We start from the raw sequence: 25,998 nt of genomic DNA, 5'->3' as shown, positions 1-25,998 counted from the left end.
CAGGGAGAACACCGATGAAGGACACTGTGTCAGTGATCGTTGATTATGCATACAACTACATCTTTTTCTCTTTTGAAGGTAGGAATTGCAACACAAGTTGATGTTATGTGATAGGGGTGTCATGTTCTCCATTGTACATCGATCAACATTACGTCACAATCTCAACCTTCACAATGTAAGGTGGAATCGCTGACTTTTTTCCCAATACACTAGTGAAACAAGTTATTGATACATTTACTGTATATTGTTAATACATTATTTACCTATATTTGCCTGTGGTTCATTCCAAATAACACGTAATAGAGGAAATCAAATCAAAACTAGAAATGAAATTGCGGTGTGAATGCTGACGCTGAAGAAGCTGACCCTTCACTGCTGAATGTTGAAAAAGTATGAAGCATGAATATATCTGAATGGGATTGAAACATTGAATGATGCGAGAAATATGGAAAATATGTCATTATTATAAACTTACAAAAGCTGATGCTTCACTGGACAGCTGAATGACTATGAAGACTTGGACATATTGCCTCGTTTCCACCGAGTAGAGCGGGTCGGAGCGGCTCAGAGCGGGACAGCTCACTTTTAAGAATATCGGTGGTGTTTCTACCGCCGACCCTACCCTTACTGGTAGGGCGGGGTTTAGGCTGGACTGCGATAGCCGCCGCCAGAATATGGGTCAAACTATCGGGCTGTGGAACAACTGTGGTCAAGCCAGCGGTCTCTTGTTTTTGCTTGGTCAAACCAGCCGCTTCTTTATTTATTCCCCCCGTGTTGTTGTGAGCGTAAACGCACAGAGACGGCTCGGTGCAACTGATAGAGACAGCGAGCGAACTGCGTGGCATCGTAGCAGTGGGACACAGTGTAGCCAACTGATCCATTTAATGACGAGGAAAAACACCACACAATAAACAGTGCTCCGTTCACATTTTTGCCAAAACACAAGACTCTCTTCACGTGGCTTAGAGCGGTTAGGTGTGCTTAAACCGTACCCTACCCAACTTTTGGCAAATGAAAAGCCAAACTACCCGGACCGAACCGCTCGACCCGACCCGCTCTACTCGGTGGAAACGAGGCAATATATAGTGACATAAAACAATGTTCCAATGCGCTTAACCTCTGGGTAAGCTGCAGTTTTCTAAAAACAATGCCATAATAATCAATCAGAGCCTTTGGCAGAGACTGGCTCCCTGCAGAATAGTGTGCAGATAAAGTAGGTTTGATGAGGATGAAGGCGGCCATGTGCTGGCTGTGCGGTGGGGGCCAGTAGCTACCTTGAGACCCTGCCAGTAGGCCCAGATGACAGCCACAGCGTGCTTACGCCGGGCCTCCTCCTTCAGTCTCCTCAGCTCCCTGCGGGCCTGGGGAGTAGAGGGAACACACAGCGGGAAATCACAAATAAAGCAAGAGAAGATGAGAGCAAGAAGAGGGACACACCATTTTCTTTTTGCCTGAGGCCAGCAAACATCAAATGCAAACTCACACTCTCTCACACACACACTGCACACCAGTCACGTTTGACCATGAGAAAGTGTTAAAAGTACAGCTCTACTTCTACAAACAAACATTCATTTGAGCATTTATCAGGAACATTTCTGGAACAGAAACAGACATGATGCTTTTTAGTCAGGCAGCAGAGGTCACCTCAACAGGTCCATCTAAAAAAAAGACGGACAGAACTGCAATGCAAAGAGTAAGCATGCACAACGACATGATGATGAAGGAGTTATGCAGACAGTAGGCAGCATGCACTGGTGAGGCACAGACCTTGGAGGAAGGAGATGAAAAACACACCCAAAATATGACCTGCCATAATCTGTCCCGTGTGTGTGTGTGTGTGTGTGTGTGTGTGTGTGTGTGTGTGTGTGTGTGTGTGTGTGTGTGTGTGTGTGTGTGTGTGTGTGTGTGTGTGTGTGTGTGTGTGTGTGTGTGTGTGTGTGTGTGTGTGTGTCTGACTGTATATGCCCCTTACTGGGACTGCCCATGCACCACTGAGTCACTACTTACATTAGCAAAATTACAATCTCACCTGGCAGACAGAGCTGTAATGACAGGCTTTGATGTAAATTACCGTTATTGGGACGACATCAGCAACCAGTTACAAGTGTATATGTGACTGTGTGTGTGTGTGTGTGTGTGTGTGTGTGTGTTCAACTGTCTTCTAAGGGTGTTTGGAATGGGGTTGGAGCACAACGATGGATATGTTGAGGTATTGGTTTAGGGGGAGAGGAGGATGGGAGGGAGGGGAGGGGTCAACGGAGTCGGCAAGTCACAAGAGTCACGGCAAGTCATCAAAGCCATGGGGCTTCCCAAATACCTTGGTGCCCTGCCAGCCGGCCCAAATGACCGAGACCGCGTGTTTATTCCTGGCCTCCGTCTTCAGCGTACGCAGCTCTCTCCGGGCCTGATGGAAAGCGGTGGCAGTGGCGTACGAGGGTTAATCATCACTGACAATCCAAACTTAATTGTTCCCCAGGAGTAGGTGTTGGGGCAGACAGGCATTATGAGGCAACACTGGCCACAGACAACATAGGATGTCGGGGAAACGGGACAACGGGAGGTTGACATTTGTGTATGGGCAAACTTGTAGTGTTGTGGGCCATTCTTTGAAAAGGGAAAGGAATATATCCATACACTATGACAACAGTATTGGAGAGACTGGAGTGTTACTTCATTATTTAAAGCTTCATAAACATGCTGACCAATAAGAAGCCTTTATGTTTGCTGAGAACAAAGTACGCATTTGACAGAATCATTTTGAAGGAGTCAGAATTGATGGTTAACGTCAGGCTGTGAGACCTTGAAATAAAATATTGATCAACAAAGCAAATATATCTCAAATGATAAGACTGTTGTAAGTAGAACATGCTGATATGATAACTGCATGGTATAAATGCAAACTGCAAAAGTCGGATTTGATTATACACAAGCACTGTATGCCTCATATTGACGCCATGCTTATTTCATAAGAACTTCCTGGTGTGTTAATGTAAGCATATCAGTTTATTAAATAGAGGCGTCTTGGCATTAGCTGGAGTAGACAGAGCAGTGCAAATCATCTCTGTTGTGTGGCTGAACTTAGTCAATTATAGAATCACATTAAATGATGGCGACTCCTTAGAGATAAGTTTGGTTTAAAATGCAAATTAATCTAGTGTGGGTTTTTAACTCAATGACTGAAAGCAAATATTCAACAACAACCAAAACATATCAGACAGACAATCCTACAAGACAAGGACGGACAACATAAGGCACATGAATGCGGTGCAGTGGCCAGGTTTGTTCAAACAGAGGGGCTGCTACTCTATTAGGATGTTTCATAGTGGGAATGGGATTGGACGGGACACGTAACGCAACAGGGGATGACAAGACAACTGGGACAGAGACACAGTCTACTGCTAGGTGGAAATACCTTGGTTCCCTGCCAGTATGCCCAAATTACTGTCACCGCGTGTTTATTCCGCACTTCTTGTTTTAGACGCCTCAGCTCCGTCCGAGCCTGGTGGGGACGCGGTGGGCGTTAAGGTAAAGACAGGTGGGAAGAAGAAAAGAATCAAGAAAAGAAAGTAAAAGAAGAGGAAGGCAGGGAGGAGAATAGAGAAGTGGCATTTGTGTGATCAGCAAAAGAAGCAGGATTTTTTTTTTTTTAAAGAAAGACTGCGGCAGCAATAACATCAAGAAGAGCTTTGTTAAAGGAACAGACTTTGTTGTAACACTGTTGGGGCCATTAGGCAGGAACACTGCATACCATGAAAGACCAAGTGTTTAAGCCAATACCGTTTTGGATTGAAATGGCCTATAACAAAGCCAGGCTCAAACACCTCTTTAATATCCCACTGCACTTTAAATGCATCAGTACCTGGGTGCCGTGCCAGAACGCTGCGATGGTGGTCACTGCTTCTTCACACCTCTTCTGATATTTCAGCTCTCTCAGGAGTTTGCGTGCCTGGTGGAAAATATAACAAGCAAGAACAGATTATAGTGGCCGCGTTCATACCCATACTTCCCTGCTATATAGTATGGTCGAAAAAGATTTAGAATGTCCCCAATACATGTAGTCAGGTGCAGTATGCCTAAAAAAATACGCGGGTGCACAACTACATCCTGTCGTTTTTAGTATGGGAATCGCCATGCTCCTTGGCCGATTCTGAATCACAATCCATTGCGCATTAGAAGATACGCCACATTGAAGGAGCATCCAGGTGAAAATAACCAGCGATGTGAGGGATATATAAGCAAACAGGCCAGTTCAAGGTGAAATGTTATGATGAAACACATAGGTAAAAGTATGTCCCAATGTATGCTTACTGCATGTTAACTACATACTTTTTATGATCAGCTGTAGTATGTAGTAAAGTAAAAAGAAAGAGTATGCAATTTGGAACGCAACTTCTTGCTACATGTGATTCTAAACAGGAATGAATTGAGAGGAAGATGCCCCACCTGCCATCCTCTGGTGTAGGACTGCACCACAGTGGTGGCCCTCTTGATGCCCTGGTATTTCTTTTGTTGCTGTGAGACGGGAAAGGATAATACAGGAATTCAATGACACTCCCACAAAGCCTTATTTGGGCGGTGTCAGCCATTTTGAGAGCATTTTCTCTATAAAGAGGCTTACAGCATATCGGCGGTACCACGCCGCCACCACTATCTGACTCTTCTTCAGCAGCAGGAAATGGCTGCGGCACTTCCAGCCGCGGTAGATCTTCTGAATGAGTGTGGCCAGGTCCTGCAGGCATTGCCTCCTCTTCTCCTCCAAGGAGAAGAGCTGTTGGGCAACAGGAGAGATGGAACCGCATTAAAACACCCTTACTGTATAGACAGTTAGATGTCCGTCGTTAAAAGTTGGCAGGCATCAACATAATACAACACTGTGTAATAAAAGTAGGGTAAAAAATGACTGTTTCCTTATCAGATTTAATACAATAAAAACTAGCAATGTGAATGAACTTCTATGTATCAGAGAAGTGTGTACCATGTGTAATTGCCCTGCTTTTAGCCAATGCAATTTGTTGATCTGTATGCAGAGCGTACTGGGACTACACTGCCATCATTGCTTTGCGTACACGGAAGAAAAAAATGATTTGCCAGTGTCATTTCTATGCAAGCATCGTTATCAAACTGTTGTTATTATAAGCTAAGGATAAGCTTACTGATGTATATGGCTTTTCTGACAAGAAGTTCTCTAAACCTTTGTAACAATTATACTAGGGGTGTCAAATTAACAGCCAATAGGAAATGTTTGTGAAAACATGGATTAGCATCCACCCAACTAGACTATATTATGGCAGATACGTTGATCAGATAGAACATGCAATAATAGGAGGCGAAAATTCCCCCAGAATGAGATCATGTTATTCCAAGCTCTGTCTGCTGGGTGGGGAGAAAGACCATTCAAACGCTGCAGGCTTCCACAGTGTAAAGAGTAAAGAAGCCCATTTCCCATGTTAGAAGGGATGGATAAGTGAAACCATGTGTTTTGGTTGCCTGCTAATTGCTGAACTGGAGGGGGGGAGGGGGGGGGGGGTTAGAAATGCAGCCCACCCTGCTTCACAAACATCTTACTGTGAGAAAACAGGGGGAAGCTCAGCACACTGGATTCAAACTTTAGATGTTCAAACACAGCTTAATCTACAGGAGTAAATGGTAGATGGCAAAGGTGCCTAAACCTGGTCTAAGATAGTCAAATTCAATCTATGGTATCAAAGTCGAGTGTCTCAATAAGCTTTTACAAAATTCTGATTGTAGATACAAGTTAATAAATATTATAAAACTAAACTTAGTTTAAACAAATGTCTTCTTAACCGTCTAGACTGGCAGGACTGTGTGGGCGTGGCCGTATCAAATGGTCTCCATGGCAACACTCGTTTTTGTAGAACGTTTGGGCAGCGAACTGCCGTGATTAGTTCAAAATAATTGTTGCGTCATATTCAGCGTCACTGAATTTCTGTATAGTTTGATAAACTTAAAATAGAATTGCTAAATAAGCCTAACTCTTTTCAAATGCTTACTGTCATGCAGCCTAACTCTCCAAATGACATGGGGATTTGTGGATTTGGGTTTACAGGGGCTTTAACGGATGCAGTTTCATGTATTGTCTTACCGTTCTTGGGTTCCTGATGAAGATCTTGGAGCGGCCGTAGGAATACTCTTCTGTTGGGACCTCGAGGTCGGCCACCAGCACCTCCACCCCTTCCCTATGGGCAGACAGACACACGGCTCATCCACAACACTCTCCACATGGTCACACACAACATACCAGCAACTGTATAGTCAAGTCCAGTCAACTTTACACGTTTACAACTGTCGAGGCAGCCCAGAGTGCCGTGCAGTAAAACGGGTCAAACAATAGATACAAATACATCATACAATAACGTGTACAAAGTAACAGTAAGGATAAACTTTAAGATATCATAAAATAAGAATTAAAGTACTGGTAAACTCTGCTGGAATAAAACATCCTCATCTAGAGAGAAGAGGTTGTTTTTTAGTAATGATTTGAACTGTTCAGGAGTGGAGGTACATCTTATTTGAAATGGTGCGCTGTTTGGAAAAGGATAGGTGCTGCTACTGTATAGAAAAGTAGAGCGCAGATTTTTGAGACACGTGAGAGCCCAGCATTGGGAATGCAGAGGTTGAAAAGATAATGGAAAAGATGGAGCATGGGACTAATCTAGAGAAACATGCAGAGGGAGGAAATAGGGAAAAGCACACTGAGGGACGGCTGAACAACAACATGATAGCGATGTGTGCTAGAAGAGATAGGAATCAGTGCTTTTACCGGCACAGACACATGCAAGGCTGCTTGATATGGAACAGAGGAGACCGATAAGGATGAACCGTCTCAACATGTTGCAGCTTGGAGCAGGAATGACTGATTTCTGCAGAACCGCAAACAACTGGTTATGTGACGAGACTGCTGCTAGCTTTTCTGACAGTGTGTTAGGAGTTTCATGTGGAGAATGCAAACACCTAAGACAGTGGATGTGAACATGATATTGGAAGGAAGGCAACCACCGATATTGAAATACACATTCATAGAAGAGATGATAATTATATATCTTAGGTCTATATTGATATTACGCACATGAGGATGTGCTCTGATGTGTATTGCTGGGGATTAAAGCTTATGTTGAGCCTTGTTTTCCTTTTCTTTTTTGATTATTATTAGTATTTTAATGATTTGACTCACATTTATTTGAATTTGGTTGTGGGTGTGTGGAGTGGGGGGGGGGGGGGGCAGGGGATTCAAGTTTGTAATATTGCTGGAAATGTGATTTGTAAGAACTAATTGTTGAAAAATTCTGAGTATTTCCCCATTTTCTCCCAAACCTTGTCTCTTAAAGATCTAGAAGGGATTTGCTTTGGCAACCTTCCAGTGCCTCCCCTGCCCCCTGCACCATAATGAGTCCCAGCTGGGTAGTAGACAGCCTGTTACCTGGCGGGGCCTCTCCAGTGGGGCCAGGTGTGTTTGCAGAGCATCTTGTAGCGCTCCAGACAGGGCTCGTAGGCCTGGCGGAAGGCGTAGCCCGCTCTCCTCACACGTACGTTCTCCATCAGGCCCAGGTAGGCCACCTGGTGGCGCACCAGAGCCTCAGTGAAGATGTGAGGGGCCTTCTTGTCATTGGGCTTGATGCATCTGGGAAGCATGGAGAGAGGTTGTACTCACAAAAGGTCACACGGATGGAAGTAGCCACATTGATTACTTCATTCTAGAGCAACTATTCCTGAATGTATTTATACTATTGACAGCAGCGGTTTCAAAACTGTCCGTGTCACAGTGTGGTAATGATGCCATAACAGGCGTCGAAAGCAATGTAATAATGGAAACCTTTTCTAACAGGTAGCATGAGTGGACCAACTGTTGTACATCGGCTTATTAACATGACAACATGAAGAATAAAAGAAACACTGGATACAAGCAGGTAAACAGTACGGGCTGGATAGTCAATTCTCTGAGCCATTTGTTTGGGCAAAACATTTAAAATAAAAAGTAAGAGACCAAGCATTTCACAAACTAACCAAACAGCCCACAGTATTACTTGGGTAATGAGTGGAATCTCTCCATATTAATTACCGGATGTAGTTTGGGTTCTTGGTCTGCAGGTTCCTCATCAGCGTCCCCACTGAAGCCTTGAACTGGAACCCGGCGGTGGGCGGCCTCTTCAGGTTGACTTTGGCGGGGTTGCCATCAGGGAACAGCTGCTTCATGAGGCTGTGGTTGGCCTTGTACATGGCCTGGGACATGTCCCGGTACAGCAGGTCGTTGTTCTTGTCCACAAAGCCCTCTGCCCGGTACAGCACCTTGATAAGAGACAGACAAAGTCATTACCGTGCTCACATTTCACTGTGCAAAGGAGCTAAATGAAACAGACAACCTCCTCTCCTTGTGCTTTACCTTTTCAGTTTTTAATACATTTAAAAATGTGGAGTCAGCAATTCTAGAGAACGCTTGTTGTCAAAACCACTTTGTCAAAACCAGTGAATATCTCCTCACGATCCCTTACCTGTCCGTACTGTCTGTGCACACTGAAAGAACATCCATGGTTAATACTGAGTCTAGGCACTATAAACGGGCATGGTGCTAGCTATGGTGGGCTCCTTTGTTTTCAGCGCGCACACACACGTAACTGACAGGAGGAGGATCTTGGGAGAAATTCCCTGATTTTGACTATAAGTCATTTTGACAAGCGTCACTGACTCCACCTTTAATATAACTGTCACGTTAGTATTTTATACTTCCCCTTTAGGCCACTGTATGGCTCAACAAACATCTCACACTTTACCAGCTAGTTCCTTGTTGCAGTGTAAACAGCCTAAGGCCCAGTACCTTGCCAGCGTAGTGTAAACAGCCTAAGGCCCAGTACCTTGCCAGCGTAGTGTAAACAGCCTAAGGCCCAGTACCTTGCCAGCGTAGTGTAAACAGCCTAAGGCCCAGTACCTTGCCAGCGTAGTGCTGGATGCGGAAGCAGTTGTGTGGCAGCGTGTGGTCTGTCAGGAACTTTGTGTTCTTGCTGCGGCGACTCTCAAAGTGCTGGTGTTCAGCACAGATGGTGTTGAGTTTGTCCAGGAAGGTCTCGTCTGTGACTGTCCCCGGCCTCAGACACTCCTCGTCCAGCATGGCCAGGATGCCAGTCTGGTGCTGGAGATAGCAAAGGAGATAAGTTAGAAACAAAACATAGTCCAAATGACCAATCATACAGTGTTCAATACTTCAAGTTATATTTTTTGTTCTACTGTGTTGTTGTTGGCTTGTGTGTTGCCTGAGAGCTTAACTTACATTCTCAATGAGGTCGCAGATAATAGCATTGTTGAAATATTCAATGTTGGTCCACTCGATGCCCTGGAACAAAGGAAAATGAAGGTCAAAAGGGACAATGGCTTTTCTATCTGTTCCCAGAAACATGACACGTTGCTCTTAAGAGAGACTCTCACGCAGCAGAGTGGTCCATGATAAAACACTTGAAACATGCTTATGGTTTAAACACCACACAGAACACCAGAAGGAAATACAGTCACTTGCATCAATGCTGCTCTCACTATGGCCCTCACCAAGTACAGCAGACTTCAATGTAGAAAGCTGGGACCGACAACACTGGATACAGCACAAGACACACTGTGCCTGCCTTCCAGTTCCATTCAATCTCAATTTGTAAAGTGCTGGATGCTGAACACACCCAATGTCAAGTGGCCACAATTGATAGCAGTCATAACCAAAGTTGTTCATCAGAAACTACTTATCATTCTCATACTGCGGTTCCTCTCAGATCCTTCCTCGTTTTAAACTGACGACATCTCCTCGGGGCAATACAAGCTCTCCATCCAGCTCCACCAACCAAACACTCATCAAGTAAATGGAAATGACATGCAGACCATGTTTGACATCGTAGAACGGATTTTTCCATTGGAAGACAGATTTTAGCTAACGATGATGCAGATCATTCTAGACAGTTATTCCACTGTAGACGGGTGTGGAAACATAACGACTGTGGCAAGGTTTGCACAAATGTTCAGATTTGACATAGTTATAAACGGATGTTGTACTAAGTCTAGGGACATTAACGTCACTAGCACTTAATATGACATAGGAAAGTTTGGCTTAATGAGGATAAATGTTCCAAAAAAATAAAACACTAAATGGACTTGGCTACGGTGTAGTAGGTCTTATTGGTTATTTAGAAGCAGAAGTGCTTCAAAATCATTAAAACCATTATAACTGTAGTTGCGATGGATCTTCACAGCTTTATTTGTCCTAGCTGGTTCGCCGTCCTGCTCTGTCTCCGTCTCAGTTCCCATCGTTAGAGTGAGGACAGAGCACAAAGCCTTTCTGGAGAGCAAGAGGAAAACATCTTCCATCTTATCCACAAACATTAAAAGGCCCCCTGATTGGCCCTTGAAAACCCCACTTTGTGGACATGTTAATTCACAGCTGCTAATGTGTTGAGAACATGGGCTTTGAGGGGGGAGGGCGCAGGAGAAGGTGGGGCTTAATCTGACGTGTAACTGGCCAAATTCCTTGTTGGTGATCCTCCCCTCCTTTCTCCAGAGTTGTGGTATTTTCCCATGCAATGTGCTGGATTGAGGCCAGGGGGTTGGAATATCATTGGTGGTGGCGTTTTCGTAGGGGAAGGGGGGACGAATGGGGGTCACCGCTGCAGCCATCGCACAGGCCTACATAGAGCTCTGAAAACAAACAGAGCTTAAAAAGGCCCACGACGGGGAGTGTTTACTCTCACCAGAGTGAGGGATCACTTCCGTCCCCGAGGCTCTGCGGGGGGAGACGGAGGGAGAGAGTAATAAACTAAGAGTGTGATGGACAACAGCAATGGCATATAATATGTAGGAGAAATGGTTCTGGGTCAGATTTTGGGTTAAAGAGATGAAGTGACGTGACCAGGTTAGGACAGTGCCACGGAGGGGCCTCTGTATGCTGTGATGATGATGAACCATCCACGCAGCAAATTGAGTGATGACATGTTGAACGATGGGAGATGTACAGTCGTGGGTGAGAGAGCGTTTCCAGGCCTGCAGGCTGGGGTAATATATCCAAGTGTGTGTGTGTCCGTGTGTGTGTGTGTGTGTGTGTGTGTGTGTGTGTGTGTGTGTGTGTGTGTGTGTGTGTGTGTGTGTCTATCTCTCTCCTCTGTGGGCATACCAAACCTACCTCTCTGACATACTCCTCCTGCTCCTCGCGCAGGGTCAGCTCTATGAAGATCTGCTGCAGCTTCTCGTTGCAGTAGTTGATGATGAACTGCTCAAAGCTGTTGTCCTGAGGGATCAATCAACAGTTACATTCACATTGAATCACAAAGGAGCTCGTTAACCCATAGAGCTGTGTTGCTATTGTTATTGAAGTTGGGGGGGGGGCTGCAAAAGGAGAAAGTGGAACTTTTTTCTAATATCTGATACGTATGATGTGTAAACAAAGGGGGCGCACTGTAGCTAGTGACATGCCTGATTACAGAGCCTAGGTTGTGTATTAAAACTGGATTGTTTTTCAGTGCACACACACACACACAGCACAAACTCTGACTGCGTCCCTTCTTCTCTGGAAACACCAGTAAGCTTTTTCTGGCACTGTGGTGGCACGGTCTAACTTTTAAAAAACGGACCAAACATCTGTTATAATAATGGCGATAATCAGCTGGAACAAACTCTAACCTGCAGCTTGCTCCCTCATCACTTGGACAACCATCACTCAACACACATTTAATCAATCTGGACGGAGAAAAACAGAGGCCAGTCAATCTGTCTGCCGATAAACCCTTATCGGATCAAGTTCCTCTGAATCTTAATAACATTAATGGAGTTTTAACTGTCCAAAAGCCCAAATCATTTTTTCCCCCTCAATTCAATTTGTTGTCAATTAGGACCATTGGACGGCGGTGAGTCGGGCTGTTTGGCAGATGGCCTCATTGTGAGCTGGGTTAGGTTAACATTCATCTGCTAAGGACACGACAGTGGTTAGAGCATTATTATGTTTAGTATGAAAGCACAAGAGTGAAGGACAAGGCAAGGTTTCTCAGTGACCAGGAAACTGAACGCATAGAGCCACAGGGATCTTGTGTTTAATGTTCAGTCTCCATTTCCTTTTGCTGAGAAACCAAGGGGTTGTCTTCAACACACACACACACACACACACACAAACTCAATTGCATGTACAATGTACATACTGAAGTGGCAGACTTGTATACCGTTGCCCCAATATATTTCCGCTGCGACTGTGCTGTTTTACGACCGGCAGTTTATGGCAGCTCAAGGAAGTAAATATCTCCAAACTGTTTGAAGTGAACGGCCTCACTTGGTGGGTGAGGTGCTTGATTCACTTGCCCCAAGGTGAGGGGAATTTTCTTGCATATTGTGTTACAAGTTAAAAATGGAGAAAAACCAAAGTACAGTGGCTTGCCATGCTGCACCGAGCCTAATGTTTACAGCATGGCATGGTCTGGAAAATAATCTCTTTTGCATTTCTACTCCTTTTTGCTCAATTAAATTCAGTATCAGGAAATTGACGTACATCTAGCTCGTCATATTAGTCTTTACTGTGCTTTTCTCACTTCAATGAGTTTGTTAAACTAAAATTAGGCAAACAAAACATCCAAAAGCTTATTCAAGTTGGCAGGTACAAAGTCCAGGTGCGAGTTTATTCGTTACACCTTTGCTAAAGCTAATGCAGTGTAATACACCAAATACTATGAAAACCCTCTTGGTATGAAGCCATACACACCACCATGAACTACCATGAGGCTCCAAAATGACCACACCCACATTATACAGTGGTCTTCATGACTGTAGGGTTTGTTGCAGGGCTGTTTTATTACACTGCATAAGTCAGAGCTAGGTGTAAAATAAAAAAAGGGCACACTAAGGGTGTATTCACACATGCTGTGTTTAGTTCGGTTGAAACGAACTCAGGTGCACTTCCACCTTCGGTGCGCATCTTTCAGACAGGTGTGAATACAGCAATCGCACTCGGGGGCGGACCAAACAAACGCTCCGAGACCCAGCTGAAGAGGTAGTCTCGATGCGCTTCAAAACGCACTCTGCTGCAGTTCGTTTGTGGTGTGAATTTGGCCGGACTCGATCCGACCCAATTGCAGGAAGCACTGCGCCTTTTCTTTATTTTCTTTTTTAATAAATCGCCATCAGCTTCACATTATGGGAAAGTGTTGTTGTCGCCATTGTTAGGAAGATTAGTTGTGGTTTGACCGGGAGCCCCGAGCGAAAATATTACATTTGATAATGATGCGTGCGGATCAGCGATCAGATGGAGAGGAGCGTCTCCCGTAGCCTACAGTGCCAACAGGTTCACGCTGCGCTTTGCATGAAGTGTGTGTTTTTATTGTTCTTCCCAACGGGACCGTCAATACTGTCCCCGTGTCAGTTTGGTGCTGAACTGCGCCGAACTGACACCAAGCTGATACACAGCTTAATCAGCTGTGTTTCAGTTTGAGCCTATTCTTCACGCGAGTCGCGCGTCCAGCAGCAAAAATACAGTAAAAATGATGTTTCACATCGTAGGCTAGAAGCCACATAACGTGGCATTGTCATAGGGCTACATATTATAAACATATGAAACAACAATAATTAGATTTTTTTCTTCTTTATTTATAGGCTAGATGTAGGCATTTTTATTATTTTTAACTCCATATTATATCAATGATAAATTCGCAGTTTTTACTTCGTTCTTCCTGCTTCTCTCCACCCCAGAATGTCTGTCCAATGAATGAATGACCTCAGATCACGTGTGGTTTTGCTTCGTAATGCTGGTTCACTTGCAAAAGGGGCAATATGAAAGTGGACCACACCAAACAAAAAAATCCAAATTCTATTTGGTCTGGACCAAAGCAAGTGAACTAACGGACTTTCCATGTGTGAATACACCCTAAGATTAAATGATGCAATGAATTACGTCGCGAGGAGTTTAGATCACTGCATGCACACTGGCACAGCAAACAGGCCGGTGCAGGGGTTACTTACTGCATCCTGGTGAGCCACACACAAACACAAGGCAGAGAGACAGAGGAAGGACTTGAGAGTGAGTGAGGTGGAATGAACAAGCACGGGATATGAAAAAGACATGAACATACAGTATGTGTGGGGGAGTGGGAGACTGAAGGCAAGGCATCGAGACACTTAAGTCAGTTCCATTTTGGTGTTTGGAGTGCACTCAAACGTGGCACTACATGGGTCAGCATGCACATAGTTATTTACATGCCCAAATAGAACCATGCACCCATGAAGCTACGCTGTTTCTATGTAATGTTGCTGAGGACATATCCATTTACTATGTAATAACTTGGACGGTGTAATCACATGTACTTGATGCGTTTTCCTGTATATTGGGCAGTATTGGCTATTTCTTTTACGGTGAGATGCTGATTTTTAGCCACAAATATAATGACTTCACCACCCGGGAGCAATAAAGCTGATCTAATGGGATCTGAATGTGTGTTTTTTTTTTTATCAGCCCTCAGTTTCTTGTTGATAAGCTGCTCACAGGTACACACACACACCACACACACACACACACACACACACACACACACACACACACACACACACACTGCAAACATCCTGGGGCCAAAATCCTTTTACATATGTAATCACTGGTTTGGTTGGTAAGATTCTGTCTATCAGCAGACGGAGGGGAGTTTTTTTTTTTTTTTATCTGCCGTTTGTGTCTTACCTCAAATATCTCAAAGCCATAGATGTCAAGCACACCCATGACCTTGTGGCGAGCTTTAGTCTGTGCCTGTAGGGAGACAATAGTGTCAATATTAGAAATACATTGTGACAGTGGTGTACTGCAGTAAAATGTATACATGCATTATTTATGAATACATATTCTGGATCTCACTTACTCTAATGCTTTCGTTGATCCTGGTAACTAACCAGCTAAACAGACGACTGTAGAGATTTTTGGCGAGGGCGTCTCGGGCGTAATAGGCCTGTAAAACACATGTTATTGTTGAGGGAGGGACAGTTAAGCAATCAGAATACACAATAATCTCTCTTTACCATATCTTTGCACAATTAAAAATAAATCTTAAAAAAGCTAACAACTTGAGCCACAAGTCAAACATTTAGGAAAAGAAATGAACAAAACATTCACGGTATGGTATGGTATGCAAAGAATCAAGGACACCGCCAGTACAGGCAGACTTTATCCTGAGGTCTGGTGCATTCTCTCAAGCGTTTCCTCTTCTGATTTTGACACAGAGGGGCAGTGTCTACGCCATGTGAAGTCTGTCTGAACTCCATAACCTAAAATATGACCTACATTTGATTCTCCAGGAGGAATACGGCTTATCTATAATGGAGAGCTTTCCCTGCAAATTTGACATGGATGAGAGTCGGCAGCCAGAGGAGCAAGTCAGGGGGGGGAAAAGCTGCCTCATATTTTTAGGCTGGGTGTGTGTGTGTGTGTGTGTGTGTGTGTGTGTGTCTCAATGTCAATACAGGTAAGATGGGGGTGTGCATAACTGGTGAAAAAGATTGACAGATTTAGTTTGGGCTCTGACCTGGGACACATTCAGAGTAGTGGAGACTTTCTCCTGCTTAGCCTCCACCGTGCGGTAGCTGAAGGCTCTCTCCAGCACTGTCTGCTCGATGCCCAGCAGCTCACACATCTCCTTCAGATCTGCACAACACACATAACAACACATACTGTGAGAAAACTGCTTCAAAATGGTAGATGGTAAATGGACTTGACTTATATAGCGCTATTTAGCCAATTTGCTCAGCCCCAAATCTTTACACATTCACCCATTCATACACCGATGGCAGTAACAGGGCAGACGATATCAATCGATGCAATGGTTAAAAAAAAAACCCACATATTTTGAAGAGGTAGATCACCACCTGTTATATCCAACTAACATTTGCCTCCTCATTTTAATGGAATCTTTTATTGGGTTAATGTATTGGGTGTGGTCACTGTGACGTTTTACAGTTCCTTTATTGCAGTTATAAACACCGTGGGATTATATGATAAATATATGTCAACATCAAATACATTTCAGTTTCTGCTTCGGCTTTTTATCTCTAAGAATATTAAATGAACAACATGAACTGCAGATGAGTTTTCATGGTTAGAGAGAACCATTAACCATGTGTGTTCATATCTATGGCCTCTGATGATACAGTATCCACACTAGTAGAAATGAAAAACTCAGATATGAGCAACGATTTGTGCAGTATAAACACAACGAGCCAGTGATTGATACGGCTCCTGGATGGACCATGCCACGGTCATGGAGGGAAATATGTAAATGGAATATTTGCCTAAAGAGAACAGCTGTGGGAGCGATAACACAAACGGCTCTTGTCACGCAAATCATAAAAAAAGACAAATATGTATTCAGTGAGGGCTGCTGCTAGAAGAGAGTAAAGCAGCCAATAGGGGGCAGCGGCTCAACATCAACTGAGAGTCAAAAGGTTTACATGGGGATGAACATATTCACAATGAATGATCAGAATAAAAAAAAGTGAAAAAATGATTAACATTATTCAGCTTGTCTGATATTTATCTCAATCAAAACCCAGAAGGCTCAGTTGTTCAAATCAAATCATTCTTTAAAAAAAAGGTTGAAATACGTAATCAAAGAATGAGATATACAGTGGAGGAAATAAGTATTTGATCCCTCACTGATTTTGTATGTTTGCCCACTTACAATAAAATGAACAGTCTATAATGTTAATGCTAGGTTTATTTTAACAGTGATAGACAGAATATCAAAAAGAAAATCCAGAAAATCACATAAAAAAAAAAGATAGAAATTATTTTGCATTTCAGTGAGTGAAATAAGTATTTGATCCCCTATCAAAACATTGCTTAGTACTTGGTGGAGAAACCCTTGTTGGCAAGTACAGAGGTCAGACGTGTCTTGTAGTTGATGACCAGGTTTGCACACATCTCAGGAGGATATTTGGACCACTCCTCTTTGCTGATCCTCTCCTAATCTTTAAGGTTTCAAGGCTGTCACTTGAGCTTCAGTTCCCTCCACAGATCTATTGGATTAAGGTCCGGAGACTGGCTAGGCCACTCCATGACCTTAATGTGCTTCTTCTTGAGCCACTCCTTTGTTGCCTTTGCTGTATTTTTAGGGTCATTGACGTGCTGGAAGACCCATCCACGACCCATTTTTACGGACCTGGCTGAGAGAAAGAGGTTGTCACCTAGTATTTCATGGTACATGGCCCCATCCATAGTTCCCTTGATGCAGTGAAGTCCACCTGTCCCCTTAGAAGAGAAACACCCCCAAAGCATAATGCTTTAACCTCCATGCTTGAGTGTGGGGATGGTGTTCTTGGGGTCATAGTCAGAATTCCTCTTCCTCCAAGCATGGCGAGTCACTATGATACCAAAGAACTTGATTTTGTTTTAATCTGACCACATCACCTTCTCCCAAGCATTCTCTGAGTCGTTCAGGTGTTCATTGGCAAACTTCAGACGGTTCTGTACACGTCCCTTCTTGAGCAGGGGGACCTTACAGGCACTACAGGATTTCAATCCATTACGGCATAGTGTGTTACCAATGGTTTTCTTGGTGACTGTGGTCCCAGCTGCTTTGGGATCATAAACAAGCTCCTCCCGTGTAGATTTGGGCTGATCCCTCACCTTTCTCATGATCATTGATACCCCACAAGGTGAGATCTTGCATAGAGCCCCAGACCGAGGGAGATTGATTGTCATTTTGTGTTTCTTTCATTTTCGAATAATCGCACCAACAGTTGTCTCCTTCTCACCCAGCTTCTCGCCTTGTAGTCTATTCCGGCCTTGTGCAGGTCTACAATCTTGTCCCTGATGTCCTTAGACAGCTCTTTGGTCTTGCCCATGATGGAGATGTTGGAGTTTGATTTATTGACTCTGTGGACAGGTGTCTTTTATACAGGTAACAAGTTGAGACAGGTGTGTTTTATACAGGAAACTAGTGGAGATTAGGAATACTTTTTTAAAGCACGAGGACTAATCTGTGGGAGCCAGAATTCTTTATGGTTGGTAGGGGATCAAATACTTATTTCACTCAATGAAATGCAAAATAATTTATATATTTTTTTTATGTGATTTTCTGGATTTTCTTTTTGATATTCTGTCTATCACTGTTAAAATAAACCTAGCTTTAAAATGATAGACCGTTCATTTCTTTGTAAGTGGGCAAACTTACAAAATCGGTGAGGGATCAAATACTTATTTCCTCCACTGTACAGCCGCGGAAAAAATTAAGAGACCAGTCTGGATTTTTCTTCAATCAACATCACTACATTATTTCATGGAAATGCTCTTAATGACAATATTTCTATTGTGAATTTGGTAGAAATGTTGTCAGTAGTTTATAAAATAAAACCGACATGTTCATTCTACTCAAACAAATGCCTATAAATAGTACAACAACAGACACTGAACATTTGGAGTGGTCTCTTCATTTATTGCACGGCTGTATTTTCACGTACGACAGACAGTTTGATATGGTTTTCAGTCTTTTTTTTAAACCCACCGTTCTTGTCTTTGATGCGGCTCTCGTCTGAGCCGTTGCAGCGCGACTCGGGCTTGAACTCGATGTTGCCCAGCTTCAGCACGGCCGCCACCAGCTCCAGCACCGACTGCACCTCGTCCTCCATGAAGCCCACAATCTGCATTGCATTCTGGGAAAGGCAGAGAGAAGTACGCCAGGGGGTCAGCTTGTGTTGTTCAATCTTATCAAGGGGAATATGGACACATGGTTGAAAAAAAGGGAACCAACCAAGCTATAAATGCATTGTGGCGTGACAGTGAACACACCAGTTCTTAAGACTGAAGCGTCATTATTATTGCAGCACGTCAGCAATGGAACTAGTGTTGTCATGATAATATATTTGTGTTGAATGAGTATGGCCTCTTTTATTGTCAAGTCTCTTCTACAAACACACTTTCTCTTTTTATAGACATCACCAATCAAAGTGACATTTGTGCACACTGAAGTAGTTAAAGAAGGAATACAGAGCAGTGAAGCACCAGTGAATAAACCATGTCCTTTTTGACATTTAATTCAAGAGAACAGTCTCTTAACGTGGCTCTTCTGGGACACATACATAATGCAATGAAGGGAGGAGACAATATGTCTATAAAAAACGGCAAATTTCTCAACTGAATAATGAAATATCTGGAACTGAAACTGGGTCCATCATACTGGTTCTAAACATGAAACAATCTCCTTCACAAAACAGACAATGAATGAAGTTAAGTGAACATGACTGTTACAAAAACCCAGCGCTTTATGGTTTAGGACAGCTGTAGGACCAAACTGCATATTTTTTTTGTTGAAATTAAACTTTGCCCCACAGCCAAACATTCTAAACGTGAACAAACTAGTGTAGAAAGTGGGAAGACGCGAGGCCATGTGGAGGGGACCTCATTGTTTAGATGGGGAATGTCCTCATGTGTTTTTCCGGTGGTGAAATGTGGCTGTGTGGGGAATACTGTGAAAAGGCAGTGTGAGAGGTGATGAGAAGCAGGATGTGAAGGAGTAGAGTGTGTGTGACATAACAAGACTGCAGGAGGCAGGAGCAGTAGCTGAGTGCGCTGCAGCAGGGCTGATAACAATAGACTGCAGGAGAATAGAATACATCTGTTATAGACACAACATCCTGCGTATCACCATCAGTTAAGGATGAGAACACGTATGTGCACAAAGCAGCTGGGTTTCCCCCCAGAAAACCCAGCTGCTACCCTGTGCCACACGCTGAGGCACTTATTCCTTTAGTTCCACGCAGCGAGTGGAATCTCCCTTCTTTTAATCCAATGCAAAAAACCTTCAAGGTCAGGTATTCGTTCACTTACAAGTTCAAGTTCAAAGTTCACTTGGTTTTGCAACAGGTGGGAGGCAGTCTTTAGTGGGGTGTTTATTCTACATCAAGTGCACATACTTTTACAAGCCACACTCTCACTGTTATGTTTGTCATGTTGAGGAGATAAGGAGAAATGATAATGCCTCTACGTCCCTCTGTACAGGATCTAAATTCACTTGGAATGATGCAAAAATGTAGCCTGGAAATCCAGACCTGCCACTAGGCGCTGACGAATTAAATTTGCTCTGCCTTTTGGTCTGGGCACTCTCCATTGAAGCTCATTAAATATGTCAAGAAATCCTGAGCTACGTTTCAATTGGTTCTATCTGATATGGGCGGGCCAGAGCCCTATGTATGGTGCTCTGGGGCGGACGTAACCGGATGACGACAGTGTGATGAGATGGCTTTGGCCTCGACCCTTTACGATTTGGAAGACGGCACTCCTTGAGTTGGGAATTACTATTGATCGTGGCCAGACCCTCAATAGCTCTAGATATGGGTCTTGATTTCCAGGCTAGCAAAAGTAGAGAGTGGGCGCTGAATGCCACTGGAGCGTAGCGCTGCCCGTTTATAAGTGTTTGTTCGTGTCTGGTTTTAATGAGAGTCCATTTGTGGTTGAGGTAAATAATCAGGGCGTTAAACATTGTGAGATCATTCCTTCCATTTCAAAGTAGGTTTTGGGAGGGTTGCTTCTTAAAATAGAAATTGTGATTAGGGTGAAGTTTGGTATTCTTCAGACAGATATGTGTATGTGTGTTACTCACTCTGACTGTCCTGAAGTTGGCCGAGTCGTCCAGCCCGTTGCCCACGGCAGAGTCCAGGCTCAGGTAGTTGTATTTGCTGAAATCCCGATCCAGCTTCAGCTTCTCTGTGGACACACAAAGCATGAGGTCGCTATTCAAACTACAATTTGTTTGCCACGCGGCTCGGCTTAAGCCCCATTTACATACAAGGCAAGAGATACACAACTGCACACGCACAGCTAGGAGGTGCACGTTAATACAAAAAAACAACAACATCATCATCAACCATATTGGAATGGTGGTCATGAGCCATGGTCTATCTAAAAGGAAGAACACTGGAAGGTGCAAAGGTTCAAATGTTTAGTTCAGTTTATTTATTTAGCACAGATTAACATTAATGGTGCAGGGAGGGAACAAAGCCCAATGGGCTTGTACAAGAGTCCCACCCCTGTCGATAATCACAATCAAATCATATTTATAAGGCTAACAAATAAACTTTAGAGAATAAGGAGACAAAGTACATGAATAATCAAAATAATGAAAATTAGATGTGATAAATACATGTCTGGATAGAGAAACATGTGGGGCAATGGCGAGGACAGGAGTTGATTAGCTGATTCATGAAAATATCTAATGTTTTTTTAAGCTGTTTTTTAAAGAGTGTTTTTAATATGGTTGACACTCTTGCCTGTAATAGCATCTTTCTCCAGCCTCCAGGCCATTGTCAGTCCAGATCTAGTCCCTACACAGTGTAGGCCTTTAGTGCTGTGAACATTACTCCACAAGATCAAATGGCCCCTCTCTTTAAAGCGACTCTATCGAGTAGCAAAGAAATCCATTTCCTCTCGTGGGGCGCACGTGTCGGATTTCATTAGCGGTAGCATTAGCTACAGCTGAATCCAGCAACCCTTCTCTGATGTGTGTGCTCCACAGTCAATGAGCGTTATATTGTTCACGGACATAAAAACAATGCCCTCTGTCCACAGCCAAAAGCAAATAGAAGGGGAACAGGTTTTTTACACGGCCGGGGCTTTTGTTCTCTGGGTGGTTTTGTTTTGTTAGGCAGAAAGACTGGGGCCCATTAATGAATCAGCCATGTGTTTCTGGTGCAGCTGCAATCCAGCGCCATATTTATGTAAGACGTGGACATAATGAATGGCCTCCTGGTTGCTTCAGATGATGTTTTAGGAGAAAGTTAATGGATCCATGAGATTCAACAGCCTGAAATAAGGGCTGAAATAACTTCATGATCATGTTAACCCCAACCCAGCCTGCTGTTTGACACATCACAACAATGCAGCAGTGTTGATTCATCACTTCCTCTGAGCACAGATGATTCTATTTCTGGGAGCAGAACATGATTCCAGGCAAACTATATATATTCATTTTGTTTAGAGGAACCCCAGCTTGTGGTCGGGGCTAATAAAGAGGGTGCATTTAGAATGTTCCACAATACAAAAACAAAACTGCCATTTCTTTCAGATGCAGGAGCCTTTTAATCCTTATAGTCAATTAGATCAGTCTGTCCCTGTCTACACTATTTAAAGTTGTAAGATGATTTTGTACTACTCACTGAGTGTGTCATCGGAGGCTCCAGACAAGAGCTGATAAAAGATGTGGAAGTTCCTCTCTCCCCTTGGCTGTTTGACCACACGGGACTTCTCCAGCAGATCTAGAAGAAAAAAAAAAAAAAAAAAAAGGAAACAGTGACACATGATGACAAAAATAAGTTCCTAATAACACTGAGGTGTCTTTGAGAAGTAAATAGTTATGGCTAGCCATAAGGATGTCCAACATCTGTATGGAGGGTGGTGGGGGGGGAGGGGGGGGGGTTCATGCTTGATTTGAACTGTCCAAGTTGCCGGGGTGACAAAGTCAATGTTTGTAATTGTTTTTGTGTGAGGATAAACACAGTACAGCAAGTGTACCACACAAACCAAACATGCATATCAAACGTCAGCCCTTTTCTAACCGGGCTGCCGACCAAGGGCAACAGCACCTGATTAAAAGGAGAGCCCATCGTGTGCTCACCGCATTAGGCTGAGTATGATTTAATTAAAGACCCACTGCAGAGCTCAGCGGCTAGGGCTGCATCCAGGTCCTCTACTCTGGTCGGGTTAAAGCATGCAGGCTGTCTGCTTAGAAAACACCTTGTTTTAGGAGACTTTTGCCTGACACTAGAGTCAACACTTTGGAAAGGGAATATCCACATGGACTAGCTGTTTTTCCAACTATGATCAAATTTCCACCCCAAAAAAGAAAGAGAGAAATAGTGTGTCTTATAGAAGGGATAACCTTTGCTTTGAGACTGAAGCAGGGATTGTTTTTAATAGATGGATAATGTAATGTCACACCTGTACCACCATCGTTTGTCTAAAAGTGATTTTCATATCTCCTTCATAGAGGGGTATGCTTTTCACTGAGGTTTACACCAACAATTATCTTCTATTTTCCTCTTTTTCGTATTTTATTTTAAAATATGGTTATGAATATAATTATATTACAGTATGTCATAATGTCCATGCTGTATTGTTTACAGAGTCTCTGGTACTTTTGTTGTGTGCCGCAAATGTATATTTACACATCGCTAAATAAGAACTGTGACATGTATTAATATTGATTGTGTGGACCTGCAAAAATCATGATAAAAAGACAATCTCAAAAAGACAGAGCTTTTCCTGGCCTTGTCAACCACCTGTGTCACCATAGTGGGTGCTGAGAGGACAGGAGAGCCACTTTGCACTAAGTCTTTAGATAACACTGCAGGCAGCTAACTAGAGAGGCCCTGTGCAGAGCGCTGGATTATGAATGTATGGCAACCCACCGGTCATGAATCATATAAGTGATTCAATAAGAGCCGGCGCATCAATAATGCAACATCCACAAAGTGAGTGGCTGGCAGCAGCAATACAGAGCTGTGATAAAAGACACAGAATAGCACTGAAGGGCCACTTCCCCTTCCATTTCAGCATCTTATTTGACTTTTTACATATATTTCGCGCACTATTTTACTTGTGTGTGTATTTTGCGGGTTGTTCTCTTCCTAAAGGGGACTGAAGTTAGCCTTTTCACCAACCGTTAAGTTATTATGTTGTTGCTTTTGGGAGCCACAGCTTCCCCTTGTCTGCAGTAAAGCATCCTGAAAGGCATTTATTGCATGAACACGCCTGGTTTTCTGCCATAGATAAGCATACGCACACTGATGTAGCGATGTGTGAACCATAGCCTGGTATGTTTTGACTCGAGGCTTTGGCTGTGTGTCTGTGCGCTTATCATCAGCGACGCTACAGAGAATTGGCTTTAAAAAGAATAAAAAGGATAGCCATCTAATCTCAGTGGGAGAATGCAGTGAGGGGCTGGAAGGAACAACATCTAAGGGGGGAAATAATGAGCCGAGAAGGTGGAGAGAAATCCATGCAGGCTTGTCCCAGTGTACAAGAACATCTTCATATGTCTGTCTAGCCAGCCAGTCAGCTCTGTCTGAAGCACTCACATGGCGTGGCTCTTCGAGACAGACAGGCCCTTGTGTTGAACTAACTCAGGCCCCGGCAGACAAGAGGTTCATTTGTGTCTCTGGGACCATCAGATTCTGTCTTTGTTTCCGTGACCTCTGTCGGAGAAGTCGGACGTGGGGCAAAACAATGTCAACAGAGTGTGTGGCTGGCTTTCAATACAAGTTCATCTTGTCATTTCCACATTGGTTATGCTCCTGTGTGTTTTTATGTTCACGTTGCTTAGCCTATTATGTTGCTTCGTAGCCTGTAAAGCACGTTGGTCTACTGAGGTCATTTTAAATGTGTAAATAAACGTTGACTCGACTTGATAAGGGTAAAAAGCAAAACAAAGCAGACATATCCAGTGGGTGGCAGGGGGGGGGGGCCCTTTGTTCACTCTAGAAATGACATTTATTTCAATAATGTATTAAAATCAATTTTAAGGGTTTTTTCAGTAAGAACATTTGAAAAGGTTTTTGCTTTTGAAGATATAAACGGTGGATTCTTGTAAGCTTAAATGTAGCGTTTCGCTACGCTGCTGGTGCAACGAAGCAATCGGTGTCAGGTTGAAAGGGACACAGCGAGTGTGAGACATATGTTTGACTAATAGGATAAAGATTAAGGAGAATATTGAATTGCAATTATGCACAAAACATTTAAGAGATAATTGAAATTTCAAGGAGCATTTATTTTCAGCAATACTCACAGTTGCTGATGACTCCACCCAGAGGATCTCCTTTGAAGTCAAACTCAATGTCCATGTACTTTCCCTAAGGACCAGAGAGAGAGAACAGTTAGGCCTGAATTTATACAGTATAAATATACACTGTGAGCGGGGTGCAAATCTCTGACAAATAACACACACACGACTAAAATCAAACCAGTCTATTCCACCTCTTTCCTTCTGTCAAATTTGGAAGTTAGAACAGAGTCCTGTGTGTTTGATTCCCCCTCTCTGACACACACACACACACACACACACACACACACACATACACACCCTTCACACACACACACACACACACACACACAAGGCCAATCTCCACTAGTAGCGAGTGAGCTCCGGTCAAACTCAATAAGCCCACTGACTGCACTCAGCCCAATGAAGTGCAAAGTGTTACTTGGTGGGTCTGTGATGAACTGATGGCAGCTCTGATGACTTGGTATCTAGTGGGGGCGGCCTGAGGTCCCCGTCTACAGCTGTATGCCAAGGTTACCTAAATATAACCAGATCAGGGGCATAATCCTTTATAATACCCTCGCTACAACTGCAAGTCCGAGCACTGGCATGTGTTTGAATGTACCAATGCAACTAGATGATTGAATATAGGAAATCTAAAAAATTGGGAGAGTACATTGGCATTGAAGCCCATTAGCTGCTAAAAACAGTTTCCATAGAAAATAAAGAGATCAAATCTAGTCTAAATGCTGCAGGGTCCAGGGGTGGTATGTTGCAATGAGATTGATGGATGTACTGGTAGTTCTTCAGATAAACTGACTCTTATGAAGAAATTTGCAGATAAATAAACATTGGTGTTAGGGAACTTGTACAGGAACAGATGTGGCAGTGTTCTAGGGGTGATGTGATGTAACACCGTGTCATAAGGGAGGAAAGTGAAGCAGGCTGCTGCTGGATCAGAGGCCAGACAGTAAGAGCCCAGAGCAAAAACACACCAGTCTCCTTTAGTCTCACAATAAGGGACTCACAAACTTATGAAACCTTCAAAAAAAAACACCTCAAACAGTGGATAAAAGAAAAGCAAGTATGTGACCACATTTAAACTCTTTTATTGTCTTGTGTTATTTGTGCCTTTGTATTTGTATGTATTCTACTGTATTTGTAACTTGTACTTCTCTGCTTGCCTAGGGTCAACAGATGGAAAGTAGCACTATTGCTCAAATCTGGCATTTGTACAGCTGTAATTGTTACA

At 43.3% G+C, this 25,998-nt stretch overlaps 1 protein-coding gene across 3 annotated transcripts in view; it reads right to left on the bottom strand.

The window, feature by feature from the left end:
- Window positions 1–25,998, bottom strand: part of myo1b (myosin IB) — a 71,940-nt gene that overhangs the window by 6,446 nt on the left and 39,496 nt on the right. The window contains exons 6-24 of one of the 3 annotated variants that reach the window (XM_080038621.1): window positions 24,774–24,837; window positions 22,147–22,245; window positions 20,595–20,698; window positions 18,501–18,648; window positions 15,525–15,643; window positions 14,865–14,951; window positions 14,690–14,755; window positions 11,165–11,269; window positions 9,281–9,343; window positions 8,942–9,142; window positions 8,078–8,304; window positions 7,439–7,639; window positions 6,104–6,197; window positions 4,619–4,768; window positions 4,444–4,512; window positions 3,860–3,946; window positions 3,413–3,499; window positions 2,318–2,404; window positions 1,275–1,361 (exon numbers count right to left, since the gene is read on the bottom strand). In XM_080038621.1, coding sequence (XP_079894747.1) covers window positions 1,275–1,361; window positions 2,318–2,404; window positions 3,413–3,499; window positions 3,860–3,946; window positions 4,444–4,512; window positions 4,619–4,768; window positions 6,104–6,197; window positions 7,439–7,639; window positions 8,078–8,304; window positions 8,942–9,142; window positions 9,281–9,343; window positions 11,165–11,269; window positions 14,690–14,755; window positions 14,865–14,951; window positions 15,525–15,643; window positions 18,501–18,648; window positions 20,595–20,698; window positions 22,147–22,245; window positions 24,774–24,837 — 2,145 coding nt within the window. The remainder of the gene's footprint in view (window positions 1–1,274; window positions 1,362–2,317; window positions 2,405–3,412; window positions 3,500–3,859; window positions 3,947–4,443; window positions 4,513–4,618; window positions 4,769–6,103; window positions 6,198–7,438; window positions 7,640–8,077; window positions 8,305–8,941; window positions 9,143–9,280; window positions 9,344–11,164; window positions 11,270–14,689; window positions 14,756–14,864; window positions 14,952–15,524; window positions 15,644–18,500; window positions 18,649–20,594; window positions 20,699–22,146; window positions 22,246–24,773; window positions 24,838–25,998) is intronic. The other 2 variants (XM_080038619.1, XM_080038620.1) reach the window with 2 other exon arrangements.

Source organism: Ammodytes marinus, assembly GCF_949987685.1.
Source record: "Ammodytes marinus genome assembly, chromosome: 12".
NCBI lineage: Eukaryota > Metazoa > Chordata > Actinopteri > Uranoscopiformes > Ammodytidae > Ammodytes > Ammodytes marinus.
Note: the sequence above shows the minus strand (reverse complement) of the source record. Positions and strands in the feature narration are given on the sequence as shown.